Here is a 20,805-nt window from a genome sequence, read left to right as displayed (position 1 = left end):
AGGACACTTTCAGGATTTTATTTAACCCCTCAGAATGGCATTTTTTACTGTGAGGAATATGACTTCAAATTCACTCATCCTTTAGTTTTTATAGTGCTTTAACTTTGAAGTTTTCTTCCTTCGCTCTTTCCACTTTCAGCTCTTTTTGGCTTTGTATTACTGCATATTACTTTCCTGAAAGATTTTCTCCGTGTCTATTATTTTAGTCACTACCTGTATGGGTGATGGGTCTCACATCACATGTCCAGTCCACTGAGTCCCAAGGCCGCATCTTTAACAGCAAACTTACATGATATGCATAGTTCTTGAACCAGTAGCATCAACATCACCTGAGTGCTGCTTTGAAATGTACAGTCTTTTTTTTTTTTTTTTTTTTTTTTTGAGACCGAGTCTTGCTCTGTCGCCCAGGCTGGAGTGCAGTGGCACGATCTCGGCTCACGGCAAGCTCCGCCTCCCGGGTTCACGCTATTCTCCTGCCTCAGCCTCCGCTAGTAGCTGGTACTACAGGCGCCCGCCACCACGCCTGGCTTATTTTTTGTATTTTTAGTAGAGATGGGGTTTCACTGTGTTAGCCAGGATGGTCTCGATCTCCTGAACTCGTGATCCGCCCATCTCAGCCTCCCAAAGTGCTGGGATTACAGGCGTGAGCCACCGCGCCCGGCAGATGTGTACAGTCTTGAGACCTGCCCTGGAACTACTGAATCTGAATCTGCATTTTGGGAAAATCCCCAGATGAGATTTATACCTAGTAAGTTTGAAAGTAGCATTCTATTTGATTTCTCTATCTAGACATTCCAAAGAAATCTCAGACTGAACATGTTGAGAATGAAACCATTAATTCCTTAGTCTTCACTCATTTATTAATTTGATGACTATTTATTGGGGCTACTGTATGTAACACCATTGCTCTATGATTTATGGCGGTGAACAAAACAAACAACAACATTTCTGCCTGCCTGAATATTTTATTCCAGACCATGGAGACAGTTAAGAAACAATAAGGCCTGATTAATCTGTATATTACATAAGTGGCTAGAAAGTGATGTGTGCCTTGGAAAGACGAAAATATGGAGTGAGATAAGGATGATCATAAGTATAGTGTGGGACCCTGGGAAGGTGAGATTTCCCTTCCTTTATTTCTCATCTCAGCGAATGACATGAGCATCCCTCACATGAGCAGGGGGAAAACACAATTAGAAATTGTGTGTGTTATCTTAACATTCTTCCTTTAGCCTGTCAATTCTGGATTCCTAATGTCTTTCAAATCTTTCACTTGTTTTTATGTTCACTGACAGGCTCTTTCTCACATCCTCAGGGTTTCTTCTGCTCAGGTGATAGCCACCTAAGTGACCTCACTGCTTTCTACTCCCAAACTGCTGCCATGATGATGATGACACCTGCTTGCTGGAAAACTTAATGGTTCCAACTTCCTTTTCAATAAAACAGAAACATCTTATGATGAGCAATAAGACTGATGATAAAATGGTTTCTTCTTACCATTTCACCATAATTCATTCCCATAAGCACAGTCCCCACTAATGAAATTGCATACTACCTGTATTTTCTTTCCTCTTACCGTTACTCATCCTGACTTTTTGTTTGGTTTGCTTGTTTGTTTTGCATGGAGCACTGAAATATTACCTTGTTTTGTAAATATCTTCTGATTCGTCTGTGCACTAAAATTTGGCTCTATTAACATTGTCTTATCATTGTAGGCTTTCCCCAAAATGTGTGTTCTTAGAAGGCAGGGGCTCTCTTGCTTACCTGTGAATCCTTAGTGCCAATGCAAAACTTAGCACTCAATAGTGTTTCTTACTTTTTGACCAATAATTTATAGATGATGGTTCATAGAATGACTGGAAATCTTCTAGGATACAATCCTTTCAGAATAAATATGGGCAATGGTATGACAGTGTGTTTGGGAAACAGAAAGTACCTCACTTTTGTGGGACCCTAAAGTATGGTTGGAGTTGTTGTTGAAATTGAGGTGAGAAGATAACTTGCACGTCTTTCCAAGAAACTTGGATAAAATGCTGTAGAGAAGCTTTTGAAGGACTTTAAGTGAGTAACGTAATCTCTGGAATATCAAATTTGAATTTTAGAAAGCTACTGTCATTGAGAATGGGAAGAGATAGGAGGGATGTAATCTTAGTGTAGTAAGTCCAGAGAAAGATGATAAAGGCTTGGACTAAGGCAATGACAGTATAGTTGTGGGAAAGAGGACTGGAAAAGAAAGATGTAAAGCTTTCCCTATGAGGATCTATTGATTTTGAAGGGAGAAATGAACCTGGTGCTATCCACCAAGACTGCAGTAGGTGACTTAGGGTCCATAAAAATATATTCAGTTTTACATCATCAATTTAAAAGTCTCAACATTCCATCAATTTGGGCCTGGTCTCTTCATTGCTAGAAGACTCTTTGATTCCAAACAAGTGATCATTTATAGTGAATACAATTTAGGACAGGAGTCACACATCCTGCCATTCATTAAACCCCACCTTTCTAAAAATGAATTAGTCTGCCTCCTCAATTATGTTTTAGTAGCTTCAACATATAAATTGGCATTTGTTCATGCATTCCAGTTGCTATAGTAGAGATATAGCCATCTTTGAGGGACTTATTTTCTGGCAAAGGAAACTGACTTAAAGTAGTAAATATGATTTAAATACTCACCAAATACTTATACTAAAAACGTCTGATTTTCTCTATGAGTTTTGATGTTACATATTTGAAAGTAACATTTATCTTTTTTACAAATCAACTCCAGCAATATTCACAAATAGTTCTTTAAAAACCAATACGTTTGTGTCCAGCCTGGGCAGCATAGCAGGATATCATCTCTAAAACAAAACAAAACAAAAATAATAGGAGAGAGAACTAAAAATTAATGATCTTGAGTAACAGATGTCACAGAATGAGATTTAATTTTTTAAAAATTAGTTACTCCAGCTATAATTTAGAATCACCCTTCTTCTTTGATCTCATTTTTAAACAAATTATATTTTTAAATTTAATGAGGGATGACATTTCATAATTGCTACGTTTTAACTGCTTATTCCATGAATTTCTAAAGTTTACTTTCCTTCCAACATTTCCTTCTTCTGTCCCTTCCTTCTGGTCTAGAGAGCATCTCCTATGATCAGCCTAGGCCTTTTCATTTCTTTTTCCAAAGCAATTGTTTATGTAAAAAAAAAAATCATAATGAAGGTCTTTAGGACTTGGCCTTTTGAAATATTAAAACTCAAGTTCTTGGTCCTCCAAAGCCTTGGTTTTAAAACTCAGAAGTTTTTGCTTTCTAAATTAAAACAAAACAAACATGCTCGTTGTTGAATTTTTCCTTCCATAATTGATACGGGGAAGGAAAGTAGTGTGGGAGGAAAAAATCTTAGTCAATATATTAAATATTATTCCTTCCAAAAACTTTTATTTTCATGCTTCTGAAATTTACATGTCTGGGTTTTGGGTCATATTTAGTAAAGATATTACTTTTTATTCTTAGATACCAAGAAGACCCAGATAGGAAAATAACCTAGTACACTTTTCATCAGAAAGCAATCACTTGGCATGTTGTAAGTCTCTGACATTTTCCACAGGGAAAAGAAAAGTGTTAGTACTCTTATGGTGACGTAAATGACAGCATGTAATGAGGACTTTTAGGGAGGCTAAACAAAGTAATGTCTGTCTGTATGCATCAGTATATCCTATTCCCAACCTCTTGGATGTGGAATTATACAAGATTCATACCCAGTGATTCCTTTTTTTCTAAGAATAAATTAAAATACCAGCTTTTTTCTAAAAAAAGATAATGTATTTTCATCTTGGTGGTTAGAAAAGTATTTAAAATATATGCAAACAAAGAGAGAAAATTGAAAAAATTATATTCTAAACATTATGCATAATAATATAAAATTATATCCTAAACATTATGTACAACAATATATACCATTTTTGATGGCCTTTATTGTGGATGTTTAGTTTTAATTGTTTTCTTTCTTCTTTCATTTAGAGAATTTATCAACAGCCTTCGACTGTACAGGTCATTCTATGGAGGTCTAGCTGATCAGCTTTGTGCTAATGAATTAGCTGCTGCAGATGGACTTCCCTGCTGGAATGGAGAAGATATAGTAAAAAGGTATTTTATGTGGTCTATGAAAACCTACTGGTTACATCAACCTTGCTTTCTTTTTCCAAATCTTAAGGGGATTAATTCAGTCTTAACTTTGTCACACAATTTACAGTCTACATTAAATACTCATCTTCAGTTTGTTAAAAAACAAAGAAAAGAACATCAAAACCTGATCCTTTTAGGTATCTTAAAACTATAATAGCATTCTGTGGTATTTTGAAAGTCTTCTCTTTTACCATTACCCAACAATCCTACTTTTGAATTAAACACCATTTTTTTAAATCCAGTCTGTCTGTTGTTTACCAAATATTGTATTTCTTTTTAGTTTAAATTCATGAGTATTAGAAAGTGAGGAAATTCAGGGAAATGTGAATACCTATACAAATATTCATTGGTATATGGATATGTGTCCTAACAATGTGTCCATCCTGCAATGTTCTGATAGAAAGAAACAGAGCATGCAAGAAAGAGAGAGACAGAGATTGAGAAAGAGAAAGAGAGAGAGACTATGTACTAGTGGGGGCACATATATATATATATCTCTTTTAGAGGCATTGTTCATTTGTATGTTGTCAATTATTCTCAAACTTAGGAGTGAAATTCCATGTTTATTTTTTTTCCTCCCTGTCTAGAATTTCTTTGACAGTTTCTTTTCCTTTATTTCCTATAACTGATTGTACTTTCGAGCAATCTCTTGAGCTTGAGAAAGTCATAAATTCTCCCTCTGTGGTCAATTAAACTGGTTGGGGAAAAGTCTCTTGATTTGCCAATACTGGTGGTTATTAGAGAATGTAGGATGATGAGGTTTTGTGTTTGGATCTGAATCTGTTAAACTATAAAACAAATATATTTTTATTTATACATTTTACTTTTTGGATTGAATCCATTAAAAAGTATACGTTGGATTTGAATCTGTTAACATATATTTCTGAGCAGTCTCCAAAATGAAAGACAGGGTGTTAAGCTTTCTGACAGATATGGTTTGGCTGTGTCCTCACCCAAGTCTCATCTTGAATTGTGGTTCTCATAATCCCAGGTGACCTGGGAGGGACCTGGTGGGAGATAATTTAATCATAGGGATGGTTTCCCCCATCCTGTTCTTGGGATAGTGAGTTAATTCTCCTGAGATCTGATGGTTTTATAAGGGGCTTCTGCCTTTACTGTGCATATATACTTCTCTTTGCTGCTGTGATGTGAAGAAGGACATATTCGCTTCCCCTTATGCCATGAAAGTTTCCTGAGGCCTCTCGGGAACTGTGGGTTCCTGAACTCATGCTGAACTATGAGTTGATTAAACTTATTTCCTTTATAAATTAACCAGTCTTGGGTATTTCTTCATAGCACTATGAAAATGGACTAATACAATGACTTACAAATAAACCTACTCTATATGCAGATACGTGGTTTAGTTGCCACAAAAGTGATGAGTTCATTTAAAACATTATTTAGCAAATTAACTTTGCTATGATAAACATACTATAATCAATTTTTAATAGAAAGTTATATAACAAAGCCATTTATATATTTCTGGGTGATCATTTTCATTATAGTTGAGAGCCACATTCCTGAAATATTAAATGATTATTTTATTAATATCCTGAATATCTGAATATCTCATAGAGTTCATAGAAAAAAATATTGAAGACAAAAACTATTTAAATTTAAATAAAATAATTGGCTGATATGGCCAGTGCTCTTTTTTCATTATGCACCTTGGATGTTGCAATGTAAGAATTTTGCAAATATTTCTTTATTGCTTTTACTGAGAGAAGTGATAGCATTCTTGTACTTTGAGTTCTTAATGTATTCATGTCAGCATTTCTGCTTCTTAGATCCAGTAATTAAATTCTACTTTGACATAATATTTTTTCAAATTGTTCAAACTGGAATTGAACTTTTTGTATATTTCTACAAAGACTAATGAGAAACCCATAGTGATTAATAAAAAAATTATTATATAAATATATTTAATATACTACATTACATTATGGTGTATTATATTATCTGAATCTACAGCCGCAAGAACCTTAATTTGAATTTATCCCATTCCTCTCTTGACCAGTTGGTCTGGGCTTTGTATAATGGGAAATACTGTTGGAGAAATCAATGATTTGGGGAAACGTTTTAGAGTGATAGCATTTTCAGCTGAAATAATGTATTTTATTCTACATAATGTATTTCTAAAGACCTCATTCATGGTTTATGAATTTAAAAAAACACATAGTTAGCAAGGATTCTCCATGAAAACCATCCACATTTCTGATCAGTGAAGTGTGTGATTATTAGTATTCTCATTTGGTTCCAGCTAATGCCTTCCCTTTCCTGTACCACCACGGACTCCTATTCGCCACTTCCTAGTGCATAGAGACTCCAGTCTCTTGTGAACAAGCTTCACTGTGCCTTTAACTGTCTTCAAATAATTCTTCCAACCTCATCACCTTAATGGACATTTTCCCTCTCTTGAGCACATTTTTCTCTTCCATTTCTGTCTCATGGGTCCCCAAACTTTTCTTGTCCCCTTCGGTTCCCAGGGCCAGCAGATGAGCCTCACACACTTCCACCACCTCTAAGGCTACTTCCAAAATGAGCATGTTTCAGCCCTGATTATTCTGTTGCAGTGAAATGAGGGTTTCAGAAGCATTATTTAATTCCCCCAATACTTCACTTTTAATCCCTCAAGTAAGCTGATTGGACTCTATCTCTTTTCTATTTGGTGATGAGAAAATTTGGTGTCCTTTGACTTAAAAAATTAACTTAAAATTTTAATTTTAGTCCTGACTCAGTCAATTCTTTATTTTTTTCATTTTTAATGTTTATGTGTCACATAGCAGGTGTATATGGGGTACATGTGATATTTTGATACAGGCATGCAATATCTAATAATCACATCAGAGTAAATGAGGTACCCATCAACTCAAGCACTTATCATTCATTCCTTTGTGTTATAAACATTCCAATTATACTTCCAGTTACTTTAAAATGTACAATAAATTATTGTTGACTACAGTCACCCTGTTGTGCTATCCAATACTAGATTTTATTCAGTCTGTCTAACTATATTTTTGTACCTATTAATTATCCCCATTACCCTCTTCCCACTACTCTTCCCAGCCTCTGGTAACCATCCTTCTACTCTCCATCTCCATGAATTCAATTGTTTTAATTTTTAGCTCCCATAAATGATTGAGAATACGTGAAGTTTTTCTGTGCCTGGCTTATTTCACTCAACATAATGGCTTCCAGTTCCATCCCCTTGATGTAAATTTAGAATGAGATTTTTTTTTCTCAATGCCAACTCAATGGTAAAATATAAATATCCATCAATTCTCATTGATTGATTATGGTATCATGAAATGTTACATAGCAGTTAAAGAGATACATATTTATATCTGCTACTGTGGAACGATGTCAAATAATTAAACAACATTAGCTAGAAACAGGATAGGGTATATTTTACTGGCAGATTTGAAAAAAAATAAAATAGATATTAATGTTGGGTCTGCATAGACTATTTCTGGAAAGTTACAAGAAAATTGTTAATATGCCTAAATTTAGGACAAAGTACCAGGGGGTGGGGAGGTCTTTTATTTTTTTCATTTGTATTGTACATACTTATTTTAAATGAAAACAGGTGTTAAAATGATACAAGAATTATGGGCCATTATTGTTTTTTATGTTTTATAATTCTCAAAAAAAGTAAAAATTCATGTTGTGAAAAGTTCTATTTATACATTTAATTTCTACTAATTCAGATTTTCCTAGTAATTTTGTGATATAGTTTTGTCAAAGCATTGATACATATGCTTCAATACTGAACTGCTGAATTTAGGAGAGTTTCTAAATAAAGTCAAGTCCTGATCACCGTTACAATCTTAAATTATTAACCACTTTCTCCTTGAGAAAAAAAAACGAAGTATAGCAGTGATCTGTGGTGAAAAGCTCTAAGCAATCCTCATATGTGAGATTCATTTCAGAGACCTGCAGTTAGTTCAGGTAAGTAATGCCGTTCAGTTTTGAAGAAATGGACAGCAAGTGAATGTATATTACATTTGGGGATGATAGATTGTTTTCCTTTTTTATGGTAGGTTATAATACCCATCAGGTTCATTCTAGAGGAGTTAAGTCAAACACATCAATAGGCTAAATTGGTGGCCAAGATTAAGTCTATTCTTCATTATAAGAGTGAAGCAATTATTTTGGCAAGATTTCTTCTCCTGCAGGCATTTTTAAGGAGGTGATTGATATGATTATTTACGTGCACAGACATTCTGCTTCAAAGACTAGGAGAGCCATACAGACTATTTTAATGTCATGACAGTCCTGTAAAATTGTGTGAACTCACCTATGTGCTGATCAAAAGAGGTGGAATTCCTTTGTGATTGTAGATGAAAATGTCTCAAATATCTGTAGTGTATAAAGAGTTTAATTTTTGAAACAAAATCTATTTAACTCAAATGATTTTGAAGACTGTATTCATATCATGTAGTCTGCTGCAACACTGAGGTCAACAGTTCAAACAATTTCTGATTTAGGATGAAAATATTATTGAAATCCATGTAGTCTGTATCTCTTATAGTCTCTTTTATCTCCCCTTCCTGTCTCTTCATTGCGAAGCAACATTGTTCTCTGAAAGGCATTTCAGTCTTTGTTCTCAGTTCTCTGTGATTACAAATTGATTGTTTGATGATTCGTTCCTTTCTTTCTGGGCATTGAAGTTCAGGTGACAGCTTCTTAATTGCCAGGGCTTCCTTTTCCCTTTTGATTAACCGATAATCCTGTAACTATCCCTCAGTCTCCAGGAATTGACCTCCACAATGACTCTTAAACTAGACAGTATCTGTTAAGTATCTTTTTGAGGAAATCTCTCAAATCGCATTTTTCCTCTGCTTTTATACCACCTCAACAATCATCAACACAGAACTTCTGTGACCAAAAGTATGGGTTTTTTTCACCACACACCAAGCATCCAAAACCAGATGAGTGTCCTCCAAATCAATTCCAACACTATCTACCTGGAGATCCCACAGGCTGGGAGCTCAGTCCCCAAGACTGCTCTACCTTTCTGAGACCAGTTACAAGTCCCAACCTCCAGAACTTCTGACCTACTGGTTTCAAGTTGGGGTTTCTACAACCGCCTCTTTGGATTCAATGAATCTGATGGAGCAGTTCATGGAATTCAGAGAAACACTTATGTTTACCACTTTTTTTAATCAAGGATATTACAAAGAGTACAGATGAAGAGATGCCTAGGGCAAGCTATGGGGTAAGGGGGGAGGGGCATCCGTGTCCTCTCCCTCCAAGAACTTCCCTCCAAGAACAGCCGCCCTCCAAGAACTTCTTTGTGTCAGCTCTCCAGAAGTTCTTTCAACTTTGTCCTCTTGAATTTTTATGGAGACATGATTAAATTTGCCATTGGCCATTGGTGATCAACTTGACCTTCAGCCCCTCTTCCCTCCCTGGAGGTTGATGGATGGGGCTGAAATTCCCAACCCTCTGATCATGCTTCTGTCTTTCTGAAGTGTCAGTCAACTTAGCATATAAAAAGCACTTTGGAGATTCCAATGATTTTCACATATGCTGAGAAATGGGGAAGAAGACCAAATATATATTTTGTAATATTGTAGCACCCTGGTAAAATTAATATGTCACATTATTTCTCTTCATCTTAAGTTAACGTTCCTGAATGCTTCTTTCATAATCCAGTTTTCTCTTTTCTAGCTGTTATGATAAGCTTATCCTTTTCCTCAACTGGTTGTGCGTGAGTTTTTAAAATCAGATAAAATAGAAAACTTTATAAATCTCTGAGAGTTTGTACTCTACTATTTTCACTTTTCTTTCCACCCAGGCAATGACAGTTTTCCTGACCATAATTTTGTTAACCTCAATTTTTTTTTTCTTTTACCCATTATCTAGCTGGAAAGCCACTTCAATTTCAATCTTTCTTTTTTCTTCCTGACCTTACAGCATTCAATTATATGTTTCCTATTTAACATCTGTCCTAGTTTCCAAAAGTTTTAAACTTCATTTTAAAAACAATCAGGTCTCAGGATTGTCTGAATTTCTGAATTTTATTAATGTAACAACTGGTTGCTTTTCCTATGTTTGTTGTGCAAAGGCAGAATGTTCTTTATGACTTAAACACCAGTTTGTTTTCTATTCCTTTTTTTTTTCCCCCCTCTGGCAAATTCTACCTATCCAATCAGTTTCTCATATCCTTAATTTATACCTTCCTGATAATTATCATTATCATACCTATAGCCTATCATATTTGGTTCAGGATTAGAGGTTGCTTAAAAAGTGTGATTTGAAGACTTCTTCCTCACTTCAACAGTCTACCATGGAGCTTGAAATGCCCACAATTAACTGAATAATTTTCAATTAAATGATTTTCTCCATGCAACTGTATATTCAGGTTTGCCAAACTCTCACTTTCGTCTTGAATCGTAGGGGGATGAAGCCCCTCATTTGCCTTTCATTTTAACCCCTAAATGCACTGTGACACCTATAATACTTTTTTTTTTTTTTGCATTTATATGTCACACATCTTCTTTCTTTTTCTCTATTGCAGTTTCTTTTGGAATTGAGCTCCTGTATTATCTGAGAGTCTAAGAATTATTAATATCATTGAACATCAATGAGTAATTCTTTGAAGATAACAAGACTCTGAGGGAATGGCATTTTTATAAGCATTAGTGAGAACTAAGAGATTTAGGACTTTGGACTTGGTGATAACACTCTGATGGGGAATATGTGGGTCCAAAGTGAAGTTGATGCCTGAAGGGAGATGAATCATACAAGTTACCATCTATGCTGACTCTGACTCTGGATGCTGAGTTGTTGTTGTGGTTTTTTTTTTTTTTCCCCAGACAACTTTAAGACCATGTACGTCTCATGGTATGCACTTTCATGGACATTTTTGTGAAATGGAAATCTAAAGAACTCCATTAATCTGAAATGTTTTGGGTTAGAGACATGTTGGGTGGGATTGTTCCTATCAAAAAGATGAGGCCCTGGAATGAGGGTTAGATCCACATGCAAAGACCCGCCCAAGGTCAAAAGTATGAGTTTGCAATCTTCAGTAAGGGAAGAACTGAAACATTTCTGCTTATTTGTAACAAAAATAAAAAGTGCAGTTTCAGATGTAAGGGACTACAGAATTCATCACATTGCAGAATATACAGTCTAGGTTCAGTTAGACAAGTACAGGTATAGCTGATGGTTTGAAATCAACATAAAATAAATTTGCAGGATTCTTGGCTGTGTAATATCCCTATGCCACAGTCGGACTCTCCCTGCCTTCCATTTTCCTTTTAGGTAATTTTTATTTCAGTGATAGTCCCTGAGTAGTTATCTCATGGTTTGGGTCTATAACAAATATAGTTGCCCCTTTGTATCCATGAGGAATTGTATCCAGGACCTCTCTCAAATACCAGAACTCAAGGATGCTCAAGTCCCAGATATAAAATGGGGTAGTATTTGCATATAACCTATGTATCTCCTCCTGTGTACTTTAAATCTCTAGACTAAATATAGTACCAAATACAATGTAAATTCTATGTAAACAGTTGTTATACTGTTTTTTAAAACTTGATATTGTTTTTTATTTTTGTATTTTTTTTTCTTCAAATATTTTTGATTTGCAGTTGGTTGAATCCTTGAACACAGCTGAATCCTTGATGTGGAACTGGTGGATACAGAGGGCCAACTGTAATACAGGAGATGTTTGCAAGGACATGCACATTTTATTAACTTGGCTCCAAGTCCTGACATTCCTAACTACTGTTAAAGCCTAGGAAAATATTCATCATTCTCAGGTCGATATACACATTTTGGTCTTTTCTAAAAATGCTCTATGAATGCAGCAGTAATTTCATGCTATCTCATCTTCTGAGCTGAGATAGTTCTTTCATATCTCTCTTTAATGACTGATTGGCTTGGTAATCAGCTGTCTCTGGTTAAGGGTATGTAATCATTACATTCAGAGAGCCAGACTCAGAAAGGTCTGAGTAGAAACATTAAATCCTCTAGGAATGCCATTTTTACCTTGTCACCAGAATAAAATCATGGCCAGCTGTCAGAACTTTTTTGGTCACTATTAGTGCCTGAAGGATCTTTCATTATGGATTAGTTCCATAAACAGTGTAAATTTGGTAATGAAAATGTCCAGTCCAACCTAATAATCAAACGTGTGAAATTCACTCTTTGTTTTTCCCCTCCTCCAGTTAGTTTCTGCTTCAGTCTAAGAGTCCCTAGTGGGGTGTGTTTGTGAACCGTTTCAGGTTCGTGTGCCAACCTTGCACTCTCCTCGTCCTTCAAACAATGTTTCTGACTCCCCTGTGCTTGTAGTTGGGAATTTTGGAGCTGGGGAGATGATGGATCAAAAGGGAGAAAGAAGCAGTGAGAGGAGAAAACACTCTTTGTGACTGGTAATTTTATGATCTCTCATTGATGTTTTCTAGCCTCAATTAACAGCTAGGTATTAACCACTGATGCCCTAGGGCTTTTGTGTGCTTAAGACAATGTCTCTCCCCTCTATTTCTCCACGTGATGGTAACGTTTTGGCCTCTTTCTGCTGAGATCTTTTGGTGGGTTTCTTTTCTCCCATATCATCTATTCTAGCCCATAGAAACCTTCCCTTTCTTTTCTACTTTCGGTGGAAGTACGGCCTACACCTAATGCAGCTGCCTTTCTTTACTCTGCCACTAGACAGCCAACTTCTGCTACAAGAATGGGCTGCTTTCCATTTGCTTAGGCATAGGCCAACTACCAGCCCTTTTAGTCCTTCCAGCTCCAAGGATCCTTCAACACTTCTCTCACCTAGGACCAATGAATGAGGGAATGTCGTAGCAGTTCAACCAGCTTTCTTCTGCTTTGGCCTCTTCAGGTTCAATCCTTTTATTCAATTAAGGTGGATGTCAAACTTTGGGACTGAAAACAAGGTTTCAGTCATCTGCTTTTCATGTCTAGCACCTCGCTGAAAGTGAGGGGTGTGTGCCATCTATTGTCCCTTGTTCTCAGCTGAAATGGAAACAGAAAGAGTACTATTTTAGCACCCTTTTCCATGTACTTGGAAGTGGTGTGGAGAAGACAGAAAACTAGTTTCCAAATTCAAGATACTGCAGTAGACCTTGAATGGAATGCAAAGGTATATGAGATATTTTCCCAATCTTTAAGGGACTTGGAATCTAAAACTGGTAGAAAACATGTTCACAAAACATGTTCACAGCAAAACAGATTTTGAAATAAAAGAAGTATACAATCCCAGAGACTTTCAAATAGGGGAAAATTCTTTTTTGATTGAGAGGATTCAACAGTATTTAATGAAAGAGGTAATATGTGATATGGGTTTTCATTCAATTAAAATATATTCTTTAAAGTATTTATGGATGAGATGAGATAATGTCTGAGAATACTTTAAAAATAATTCAGTGAGTGGGAGAAGGAGGGTCATGTTGTATTTGAAGTAAAGTTTTCTGAGTAATCATTGAAGCTGTTTGATGGGAACAGAGTGTTATACTATATTTTCTGTATATTTATATTCATTTAAAATTCTATAATACATAAATACAAAAATATAGCAACACAATAAAAATAATTTTGTCACTGTCTAGTCTTTCACAAACACTGTTCTAGATGCTAGGGATACAGTGATGCACAAAATAGACATAAGCCCATCTCTCATGTAGATTAGGATATAGAAGAGAAGAACATAGAACAAATATTTACAAGTGGAAACAGTTTACAAAGTCTTTCAAGTTGGATGGAATTTTAATCAGCAGACTTGGAAGCAAGAATGTGAGTGTGAGAAAATGCATTCTTGAGTGAAATGCTCTGAGTTTAGTGGCCTCTATATTGCATTATTTTCATTTGTGTAAAAACTTTCAGATTATGTTTACTCCTTCTCACTATTCTCTTTCATTTCTGCTTCATGGGCATGTGGTGACTATTTAGTATTAAAAGCCTCGTCTCATTCATTGTAATGCAACCATTCATTCATAAAGCCAACAAGGCTCAGTGGTTAGGAACAGGTTCAGGAGCCATGGTACTAAGGTTGTCAATAAAGATTAACCACTTACCAGTGATGTGAATTAAGACATACTCATTAATCTCTAAGTGCATCCGTTTTCTTGTCTTTAAAATGTGGGTAAGGCCAGGCACGGTGGCTCACGCCTGTAATCCCAGCACTTCGGGAGGCCGAGGAGGGCGGATCCCGAGGTCAGGAGTTCGAGACCAGCCTGACCAACATGGCGAAACCCTGTCTTCACTAAAAATACAAAATTAACCGAGTGTGGTGGCATGTGCCTGCAATCTCAGCTACTCAAGTGGCTGAGGCAAGAAAATTGCTTGAACCCAGGAGGCAGAGGTTGCAGTGAGCAGAGACGGTGCACTGTACTCCAGCCTGGGTGACAGAGAGAGACTTTATCTCAAAAAAGAAAAAAGTAGGTGAAAATAATACCTACCTAATATTTGAAAATTAAATGAGTTATTCACATAAACAGTTTAGCATCCTAGATATAACATAGTAAACAGTCAATAACTGTTATGTTATTATTAAATAAAATATGCTCATTTACTTCAGTGAAAATGAGACTGTATTGTACTGACATTTTCTCTTCATTGGATGGATTCTGTCTTGGATCAGAAGACTTCCATTTATAAGACAAAGGCATATGCATTCTTGAGTGAAATGCTCTGAGTTTGGTGGCCTCTAGTGAAGGTTCTTTAATGAGTTAATAAAAATTAGTATTAGGGATTTGGGTTTGGGAGTAGGAGATATTCCATTATCAATACTTTAAATGGTTATTTTGTTGGATCCGAACACAGAGAATTTATATCTTAATAGGCAGTTCATCAGCTACTCCAAACTGGAGAGTGATAATCACTTGAACCCATGCAATATATCAGTGTTTTCAAGGGAGAACTGAAAGTTAAGATACAAAGAAAAAGCTCTATAGAGATAAGAGTAAAACGCTTATTTCTAATTAGTGCTTTGGGAATGTTCACTCACTGGTTAGTCTTAGAGTTGATCTTAATGAACCATCAGTTGATTGGAAATCAATTTCTGAAGCCAGGCTAAATTTCAGTATATCACACAACAGATTGTTTTGGGTGATTCGGCAACTTTAATGCTGATACAATTCTAGTCATCTCCCTTCATCCACTGAGTTCCCAAAGGAAATAGGTATTTTAAACTGAATCTCTAGGAAAAAATGACATCCGCTTTTCCCGTGTGCCTACTCAGTTTCTTGCCATGCCGACACAGTACGAGGATACTATTTTTAACTTGTTACATGCGTCCAGAGGTTGAATAGAGGAAGATAAAAAGATAAAAGATAGGAAGATAAAAGTTCACTGAAGTGGAAACCTAAAGGACCTTTTCCCATCTGTTTGGCACAGAAGTTGTTATCTCTTTGGGAGTACAGATTTCATCACAGTTCTATAGACTTGTGACTACCAGATTGTGTAATTGCAAAACAGCAGCAGTCTTCAAGGGCTCCAGGATGCCTGTTCTTACTTTAACCAGAGTAGTTTCTTATTCATCCTTCGTTTTCATACTGAGGTTACACCTGAAAAGCTATTCCCTTTTCAGTAAAATGGATGTAAGTTTGCTAAACTACACAAATGGAAAATATTGTTTATTAGTCTAGTTCCAGTATTTCCATTTCATAGCATATCAATTCATTGTTGAATGATTTATTATATTTTAAAGTAAAATGCTAGAAGGGAGATTGAAAAAGAACAGTCACCTGTTCATAATATATTTTTCTTCAAATAGACTCTAATGTAGTCTAATTGAATTTATCGGAATAGCTCATCAGATAGCACATTTTATTGTCCAACCATCCAAATCCTTCTTTTCTGATGTATTTTCAAAACAAATAAAGGAAATTTGTTAGATATTATTGAAAAAACTTTTACAAAATTTGATTTGAAATTATTTTTACATTAATGCCACATTTTGGCTTACAGGATTAATATAATTTTTTGTGGCTGCAATTATGTATAAAACTGATTAAAGATCAAACTCTGAAAGTAAATTGTCTAAACACACACATGCAAATAATTCGCATGCATCTACTTCTTCAGGAAAATAAAGAAATAAAAATATTTTCTTACTTCAGAGTAGTCATGAAGAAATGAAATATTCAGTAAAATGAAAAGTGTAATTATAGGTGTGAAATGTTCATTTTTGAATTATTCTAGACAGAATCTAGGCCTTTTAGTTATAGTAGATCATTAAATCAACAACACTTTAGAATAAATATGGTTAAATTATTTGGTACCAAATAAAAATATCATGTTTTTAACAAGCAGTGTATATTTAAATATAACAAGTATTGCTATTTACTAAAAAATGTGTTGTACATTGGTTTGGAATTGAGTCATTGCCATCTACTATGAAATCATGCATCTCAAATTAGAATACATGCTTCTACAGAGGTAAGTACTCATGCTCTGTAGGGTAGAGAGAGCCACAGCATAAACATCACACCTACAGTCAGAGGGCTTACTATGTGACTGCATGTAGTAGTGTATTAGTCATTGTTGTCCAGAAAACAAAAACAAAACCAATCTTGCTGTCTCTCTTTCTCTCTCTGAAAGTAATTTATTTTCAGGAATTGGCTCATGTGATTGTGGCCACTGGTAAGTCCAAAATCTACAGAGAATGCTTCTAGGCTTGAAATTCTGCAAGGAACCTGCCAGAAGTTGCAGTCTTGAGTCCAAAGGTGGTCTGAAGGTAGAATTCCATCCTCTTCTGGGGACCTTAGTATCTCCTAAGGCTTTCAGTTGATCGAATGAGGACTGCCAACATTATGGAGGCAAAGATGCTTTACTCCAAGTCTACTGGTTTAAATATTAATAACATCTAAAAATTACCTTCACAGCAACATGTAGACTGGTATTTGACCAAACCCACTGGGTACCTAGCCAAGTTGCCATGTAAAATTAATTATCACAGGTAGTGAGGAATGAGATGGCAAACCTGTGCTCTCATGGAGTTGATGTCGTAGAACTTGGGTTAAGGATATGTTAGACTGAGTATCCAGGAAAACCTTATCTGGAGAAATCACATTTAGGCTGAATATGTGGAAAGATCTGAATTTTCCAATTAGAGAGAATACCATGCTTCATGTGTCTAAGGAACAGAAGGGAAATCAGCGTTTGTGGCTCAGGGTGATGCAGATGATGCTGGAGGATTGTCTGGAATGATACTGTAGCTTGGGCAAGTGTCAGGTTAAATAAGTCCAGGAAGAAGCTTGGATTTTTTCTATGTGCTTTGAGAAGTCATTGGTGGTTTCCACCTATAAGACTGAGTGTAGGGGGAATTTGTTTTCCTCTGTATTCACACTCAACACAGAACACTTTTGTGACCAGAAGTGTGGGAATTTCTCCCACACCAAGCAATCGTCCAGTTCTATTTGAACAACAACTGTATGTTGTATCATTCAACTGAATTACCACACTAACCTGAGTTACCACAGACCTCACATGTTAAGGGCTTAGTCCCACAAGGTGCACCCCACTTTAGATGCCAATCACAAGTGGTAGGTCCCCAGATTATGCACAACTTCCATATGAGTTGGCTACAAATTGAAGATTCTCATGAGTCCCTTCTTGGGTTTTGTCATTTGCTAGAAGGGCTCACAGGACTCAGAGAAACACTTTGCCTGTGTTTACTCTCTTATTATAAAGGATGCAATTCATGAATAGCCAAAGGGAATAAATACATTGGGCAGGAAATGGAAGAAGGAATGTGGAGCTTCCAAGTCCTCTCTGGGCATGCCATCCTCCCAGCACTTTCATATGTTCAGCAACCTGGTAACTCTCAGAACACCCTACTTTTGGGATTTTTATTCAGACTTCATCATGTAGACATGATCAATCAATCATTGAGTATAAATGTATAAATCAATCATTAACTGATTAACTCCATTCCCAGCCCTTCTCCTCTCTGGAGAATGGAAAAGCAACCTGAAAGTTCCAAGCTTCTAATCATGGTTTGGTTTTTCTGGTGACCAGCCCCCATCCAAGAGGCCATCAGGAATTACCTCATTAGAAAAAAAGATGCTCCTATCACCCAGGAAATTCCAGAGGATTTAGGAGGAATGTGTTAGATGCTCACTCCTATCACTCAGGAAATTACAAAGGTCTTAGACACTATGTGTCAGGAAATGGGGTCAAGGACCAAATATTAGAACTGAAAATTATCCCAGTTACCACTATTTATAAGGGCTTTAGGAGCTCTGGTTCAAAGATTGGGGGGGGGGGAGAGAGAGAGAGTGTGTGTGTGTGTACATATTTTTTATTTCACACGAGCAAAGATTTGTATAATTTGGATGCTTTATGGAGGGTAATTGTGAATATAAAGTTTGAGGGAAAACCAACATCTTATTTCAAATTGGCCAATTCGTATGTGGTATACATGCGAGGGAGAATAAAAAAGAGAACAAAACCAGAAACATACCTCTAAAGAATAAAAAGTTATTTTTCATAGTGAATGAAAGTCTGTCATGTTTTTGTTATCTGGAAAATATAAATCTTCTTTGCAGAAAAATGGATACCATAAAGAAGCTACAAACACATAACCACACTGAAAATAAAGCATATGCAACTTTTCTCACAAAAGATCACCCCGCCACTAAATGAATGAATACTTCCTCAGCTGAATTAGAAAAATGCCAAAAATCTAATAGAAAAGTAGGCAAAGTGCATGAATAGATAGTTTACAGAACATATCAGTGACTTTTAAACAAAGAAACAAAATTCTCACCCTCAATGTTAAAAATCAAATAAATACAAATCAAATTAAAAATCAAATAACCATTTTTTCACTTATATTTGGAAAGATCATTAAATTTGATAATTCATAGCAATCACCAGCATGTAGAGAAAAAGGTATTTCAACATCCCAATGGAGGGAAAGCTATTCTTGCATCTTTGAAAGGCAACTGGGCAACATGTGTCAATATTGCAAATACATATGATCTCTGAATCATCTATTTCTAATGTAAGACTTCATTCTCAGGTATAATAACATATGTAAACAAAAGAGCATGAATTGCACATATTTTATACTAACACAAGGCATGACAACCAAAATCTCCATTAATAAGGAAATAATTAAATGGTTATGGCAGATTAAAATAAAGAATATAATTTTGATTTTTATAAAGAAGGAGGTAGCCTTATAGCTAGTGATATGAAAATGCTACAGAAGAAGAGGAGGGGTAAAGGACATGTGTAGGAGGAAAAGTTGATTGATTTTATTTCTTTTTTTTTTTTTTTTTTTTTTTTTTGAGACGGAGTGTCGCTCTGTCGCCCAGGCTGGAGTGTAGTGGCCGGATCTCAGCTCACTGCAAGCTCCGCCTCCCAGGTTCACGCCATTCTCCTGCCTCAGCCTCCCGAGTAGCTGGGACTACAAGCGCCCGCCACCGCGCCCGGCTAGTTTTTTGTATTTTTTAGTAGAGATGGGGTTTCACCGTGTTAGCCACGATGGTCTGGATCTCCTGACCTCGTGATCCGCCCGTCTCGGCCTCCCAAAGTGCTGGGATTACAGGCTTGAGCCACCGCGCAATTGATTATATTTCTATGTGCTTTTATAATTTTTTTTTTTTACCAACTGCTTTTAGTTGTTTTCCGAAAAAGGAAAAAATTAAAAATATAATGATTCATTAAAATGTTATAATAGAAGTATCATATATTTGTACAAAATACAGAAAGATATGATATCTTACTTTGGACCAATTGAAATGCCAGTGCACTACCCTGAGAGTAGTGTCCCAGATTCTATGTTTTAAGGAGCTCTCCAGATGATTCTAATGAGCGCTTAAGTTTGAGAACTACTGCCTTTGGCCGTCACAATTACTTTTTTGGGTAATAATTTTTTTCTAAGATATTAGACTACTAAAAAAATAGGGAAGAACACATTTGTATTGCAAGGAAGTTTGGATTCCATGATATGACTAATCTTACTGTAGAAATGATATGAGATTCTTGTTTGACTATTTTAGAGCAGATTTGGTATCTAATGGGATTCCATCTTGATGTACAGAGCACCTTCTACATAATGAATTTTGCGTTTCAGATGGATGAAGTCTTTAACACAGACAGAATTTTAAGTATTGTGTATTTCTGGAAGAAAAGCATTGATCACATCCTCCTTAGATATTTAGTATCACCGATGGAAATTAATTATTTAAGCCACATTCGGATCTGTAACATTGCTCAGGAGGTACAGCATTTTAAAAATCACTGCTCTTTCATACAAATATATATGATACAATATAGAGAGTTTTGCATAATAATGGCTATTTTTGGATTTTTAAATACTGATGATAATAGACTGCTGAGTAACTGAAAGTAGACATAAGGTAAATATCAGTCATATCTGTTCTTAGTCTAGCATCTCCAGAAAAACAATCTGGAAGGAAAATTCATGGTTTATTAATGATAATATTATTTCATTTGAAAGACGTGAATTAGAAATAAATACCATCGCTAATGAAGGTTGAATTTTTATATACAATTTTTAGTGCAGATATTTTGGTTAAAGATTTCTCCATGTTTTGAATTTGATAATTTCAACATGATCTGGTTCTACGATTTAAAAATATTATTTGACCAAAAGTTCTTTTCTAGTCCGGACCGATAGATCAAGCTATTTGTAGAATGTAAAA

The 20,805-nt window shown here is 35.8% G+C and overlaps 1 protein-coding gene across 1 annotated transcript in view; it reads left to right on the top strand.

The window, feature by feature from the left end:
- LOC105477190 (glypican 5) overlaps positions 1-20,805 on the top strand; it is a 1,465,510-nt gene that overhangs the window by 346,426 nt on the left and 1,098,279 nt on the right. Inside the window, exon 5 of the mRNA XM_071081156.1 lies at positions 4,007-4,132. Within this exon, the coding sequence (XP_070937257.1) occupies positions 4,007-4,132 (126 nt within the window). The remainder of the gene's footprint in view (positions 1-4,006; positions 4,133-20,805) is intronic.

This window comes from Macaca nemestrina, chromosome 16 (assembly GCF_043159975.1).
Source record: "Macaca nemestrina isolate mMacNem1 chromosome 16, mMacNem.hap1, whole genome shotgun sequence".
In the NCBI taxonomy this organism is placed as follows: domain Eukaryota; kingdom Metazoa; phylum Chordata; class Mammalia; order Primates; family Cercopithecidae; genus Macaca; species Macaca nemestrina.
The sequence above is the reverse complement of the archived record's forward strand: the minus strand, read 5'-3'. Positions and strand labels throughout refer to the sequence as shown.